This window comes from Apium graveolens, chromosome 2 (genome assembly GCF_009905375.1).
Source record: "Apium graveolens cultivar Ventura chromosome 2, ASM990537v1, whole genome shotgun sequence".
Lineage (NCBI taxonomy): Eukaryota > Viridiplantae > Streptophyta > Magnoliopsida > Apiales > Apiaceae > Apium > Apium graveolens.
Window position 1 is genome coordinate 310,587,757 of NC_133648.1, and position 4,581 is coordinate 310,592,337.

A 4,581-nucleotide genomic window follows, 5' to 3' on the forward strand; every position below is an offset into this window, starting at 1 on the left:
AACCCCGGTGACACCTTATTGCAACCCTTGTTTATCCGTTACAGAAACGTGCTATTGCAACTTTAATGGGGTTACAATAGGTCTTGAAAAGTGTTACAGTAGGGTTTGGGCTACCAGTATAATATTTATGGGCCATATGTGGGGCCCTTTATCATCTATGTCAACACACCTATTGCAACACCTTTAATGTTGCAAAAAAGAATTTATCTGCATAATTTAGCACCCTATTGCAAAGTACTAATATGCTATTGCAACACCTGAGCTGTAAAAAAATGAATTATACTTTTCAAATACTTGATTTCCCATAAATTCAACAACATTCATAACCAATTCAATTCATCCAACCAGTCTTAACTACACATCCAACCATTACATTCTGTCCAACCAATAATTACAATCCATCACACCAAAATATAACTTAAGAAATACAAGTACTCTTGCTAAGAACTAAACGTGCAAGATAACGCAAAAGCATATAAGTCTTTGAAAAAAACATAGAAGAGAGATAACAAATGGTCCAAGTGCTTCGACCACCGATAAGAGGAGTACCATCAGCTCCTCCTGTGTCACCTGAAATTGTCCCACAAATCTGAGTCATGTCAATGTTCAACCCGGGGTTTGCTTCAAGTAATTTCTGCAGGACCTGTGTTGGATCAAGCAAACTTTTTCTAAGACATAAAAAGAGACTATCGTAATTAAAGCTTATGCTCTGCCCTTGTTTTTTATGGGCTCTTACCAGAGGTTTTAAACGTGTGATCAAGGATAAGAAGTACACACACGACCATCACGTCAAATATGGTCATCTTTCTCAAATATATTTCAGGTTTGGTACATGTTTAGTCTCTTTTTGAACGTTGAATAATAAAGTTTAGAGAACCTGAGAATATAGAGAATACTCAACTGTCAACACCTAAGGTAACTCAGCAAAGATTAGAATGGAGTTGGTAAGGTTTTTATTGATGATAATCGCAAGTCTCGTCCTGGTTTTGCACAACTCATGTGCTCATGTTGTTCATTACCAAGGTAACATCTAACTTCTACTAGCTAGAGCTTACTCCTCTTAGTCGTAGATACCTAAAAGATTGACGTAATATATCTTAGCTCATAAATATCAGTAATATTTGGTTAGTAGGCTTGTCAACAACCACAGTAACTGATTTATTGCTAAATAGTGCATAAAAACTTCACAATTAGTTAAAGTTACCTGTGCCTCTTCATTAGTACCGCTTGCAAGGGCTTCAAGAACTCTAATTCTTGACTGATATCTTTCCTCACGAGCCCTGAACAAGTTATTTTGCTGCCGTGCAGAATTCAATATAGTAATTAGACTCGAGCATTGAATATGAATTACAAATTTACAACTGACAGGCTCTGTTACATTACAATTCTTAAGTGGTCCATAATACAAACTTAATAACATTACAGTTCTTATGTGCTCTGCTTGAGTGGACATACGGCGCTCTATCTCTTGGATGACTTTCCTTAATAGGCATGCCACTCGCTCAGAAAACAAAACTGATATTAGAAAAAACACGAATGAGATATAAAACTAATTTTTGAAGACTTCTGATTTAAACACCTAAAAGAACAAAATAAAAACCAGCAAGTCACAAATCACAATGGTTTTCTGCAACGATATATAGTCTTCAGTAAAACCATTATCATTTCAAATATTAATATACAAGCTTAGGTATTGACAAAGTCACAACAAAAAAATACAGGTGTTATTTGTTAACCATGACTTCCATGTACTGCATAATTTTATGTTCATACAGAAAATTTTATTCAATTTCTTAGTTTGCCTGAATAAATTGGTTTTTCAACATAACCACAGCTGGATTGGTAGAAACAACTACACAAACACATACACATGTTTTTGTTAGAGAGAGAGAGAGAGTACGTGACATGATGGGATTAAGATCAGCATGTTGATATTGTGAGTTCGATGAACCTTTCCGTTTTTGCTCTTCCAATATTGTAGGTATATAATTTTCTCCGCATGGAGAAGAGTCACTGAGTCCATACGGATCTACTATAGGCTTCGATCCCTGGATGTTTGGGGAACCATAAGTAAGAAAAAATCGGGACAGAATTTAATGATAACAAAGATAGAGAGGGAGAATAACAAAATAAAACATTAGCCTATAGGCATCACGTTTAAATTTGTAATATAGGCAATAATACCAAGTTAATATAATGCAGATAATTTTACCTTTTGAAGATCATGAACTTGAAATCTAGGAAATGCCATCTGGTCAATAGCAACAAGAAACCTTCCAACATTTTCTACGCCCAATTTTGAAGGATGATCAGAACCTCTTAACTAACGACAAAATAAAAGTAGGGAGAGAACAATGAGAACCTAAATTATAAGAACAATACATGCAAAAAGGTAAAGTGAAATCATCTAACTACCTCGCTAACTGAACCAGGTCTCAATTTATTCAATAACCTACATAAAACACTACCATCAAGCAACAATGCTCTCAATTCATCATCAGAAGAATGTACGGGCAATTTCACATTAGAAAGTGTTGTATTAATCCACTCTATCAATGCTGCTCTCTGCATTTCTGCAAAATCAATTTGGAAAAAGACATCTAACTTATAAAAACAGAAAATCAGAGAATAATATAAGGCAAATCAGTATTTCACATTTCATTCTCACCATATTTAGGTGATGTAGATTCCAATACATCATTCCGATTCATTTTATGAATTCGCAGCTAGGATTCAATCATGCTATTACAGTACACATGCAGATAAATGATATTTTCAAGTAGAACAGCTATTGTATTATGCCTGACCAATTATAGGGACGAAATGGGCAGTGTTGCTCGTCAGCTTGCTATAATACAGATAAATATCATGGCAGCCAAGACTTTGGTATCTGCAGGGAAGTTCCAGTGATTCAGCTACTACCACCAATGCCAGACACCTACATCATCTAACACCCCGTATATTTCAACATTTACAGCAAAGTTGTTATCTGCAGGGACGTTCCAATGATTCACCTACTTTCAGCTCATTTATTATAACACTTCATTTGTTTTTCCTTTAGTATCAGATAATATAGTTTCTAGTTTCTGATATAGCTGTTCAAGATCAACAATAATTTGAGACTATTCTCCTTTCTGCTCAGAATAAAAGTATGATTTATATGACAAATGAATATCTAACTCAAAAAAATATCACCAGGAGGAAAATTCGATATATTCAAAAATTCGATAAAGAACTAGAGCACCCTTTTAATATTTGTAACACACCTCGAACCTAAATACAGTAGAAATGTTTATGTCATGATAAGAAGAAATGTAGTAAAACATTAATAATAAAAGTAGCAGTGGTTTATGTGAGGATGAAACTAATCATACCAACTCAACTTCATTTGTACTCAAAGAGAATATTGGTGCTGCAAAATGTACGTCAGCAGAGAAAGAATTATGGATCTTAATGATGAGACTATCCAAAACTTCCATTTCCTGCATAAAGTATGAACATACCAGGTCACTCAAGAGTATCAACACAACTACAAAATACGAATAAACAGTTAACAATAGTAGTAGTTTTTATAAGCTTACCATCATCAGTGAACTCGACAAATTCAAAGCGAAGAGGGGAATTTGGATAACCACAGATAAGACAATTGACAACCTTGTATACAAAAAAAACATTTTGGGGATTTAATTAGGAATAATCCCCAAAATCAAATGCTTTAAGTCTTGAAAAATATAATCGAATTTTTTTGGCTATTACTCGATCAATTGGGTATTAGTTATTACTTAATCAATTACGAACTCACCACTACCATCTTGAAAATCTGTAAAAAAAGAAAAAATAACAAAGTGAAGGAGATGGAGAGAATGAAATACACGAAGCGAGATAGATAGACAGAGGGAGAGAGATACACAATAATTACACACATATCAAGTGAGGATTATACCTTAAAATCAAAATCAAACTGAAAGTTCAAACCCCAATTGAACCCTTGAATCCCAACTCACCTCGGACCATAATTTAGATGGAGGGACAAAGGTAGAAGACCTAATTTGGATAGAAAGAGAGAAGAAGATAAGAGTTAGAGTGGGGTGTACTGATTCCCCCTTTTTGTTTTTGGCTCTCAATGAAAATTTCATTTCCCGCCTTATACAAGACTTAGCCGCCCAGCCCCAACCCAAAATTCAACCACAAGGCCTAATATATTTAATTTTGCATTATTTAAATGAAATTTTCAATATTTTAGTCTATAATATTTTTTAAATTGCACATATTATATTTATTGTAATTAATTTATTATAATATATTTTCATAAATTCAAATATGTTACATACTTTGATTTTTTAATTAAAAAATTATTTTGGGAGAATTTAATCAATATTTTAAAATAATTATTGAAATTTATTTAATTAGTTTTAAACAAGTAAAAGAAATTTAATATTTATTAAATATTAAAAAAAAATAGTTATTTTGCGTATATTTAATTTCTACAAAAGTCCATAAATTAATTTATTAAAATCACTTTTAAAAAAATAATAATTTTGAGTTACATTAAAGAATATATTTCAATTATTATATCATTTC

The 4,581-nt window shown here is 32.7% G+C and overlaps 1 protein-coding gene across 3 annotated transcripts; it reads right to left on the reverse strand.

Moving 5' to 3' along the window:
• Window positions 1-309: 309 nt before the first annotated feature.
• On the reverse strand, window positions 310-4,096 carry LOC141706387 (kinesin-like protein KIN-14K). Of its 3 annotated transcripts, none has more exons than XM_074509156.1 (10): window positions 3,944-4,096; window positions 3,803-3,820; window positions 3,582-3,654; window positions 3,384-3,482; window positions 2,416-2,573; window positions 2,213-2,323; window positions 1,901-2,048; window positions 1,424-1,515; window positions 1,205-1,297; window positions 310-570 (listed from the first exon to the last, which is right to left on the reverse strand). In XM_074509156.1, exons 5-10 carry the CDS (start codon window positions 2,569-2,571, stop codon window positions 448-450), a joined length of 723 nt encoding a protein of 240 aa, XP_074365257.1. In that variant the 5' UTR covers window positions 2,572-2,573; window positions 3,384-3,482; window positions 3,582-3,654; window positions 3,803-3,820; window positions 3,944-4,096; the 3' UTR covers window positions 310-447. The 3 variants fall into 3 exon arrangements, with proteins under 3 accessions (XP_074365257.1, XP_074365255.1, XP_074365256.1); XM_074509154.1 differs by having other exon boundaries at window positions 310-634; XM_074509155.1 differs by having other exon boundaries at window positions 310-634; window positions 3,582-3,820.
• Between the last annotated feature and the right edge of the window lie 485 nt (window positions 4,097-4,581).

Coding starts and splice junctions, on each gene's coding strand:
- LOC141706387 (XM_074509154.1), bottom strand. CDS start 2,571: ATGCAGAGAGCAGCATTGATAGAGTGGATTAATACAACACTTTCTAAT. Junction 2,324..2,415: donor GACCTGGTTCAGTTAGCGAG/GTAGTTAGATGA, acceptor TTTTGTCGTTAG/TTAAGAGGTTCTGATCATCC. Junction 635..1,204: donor GTACTAATGAAGAGGCACAG/GTAACTTTAACT, acceptor CAGGTCCTGCAG/AAATTACTTGAAGCAAACCC.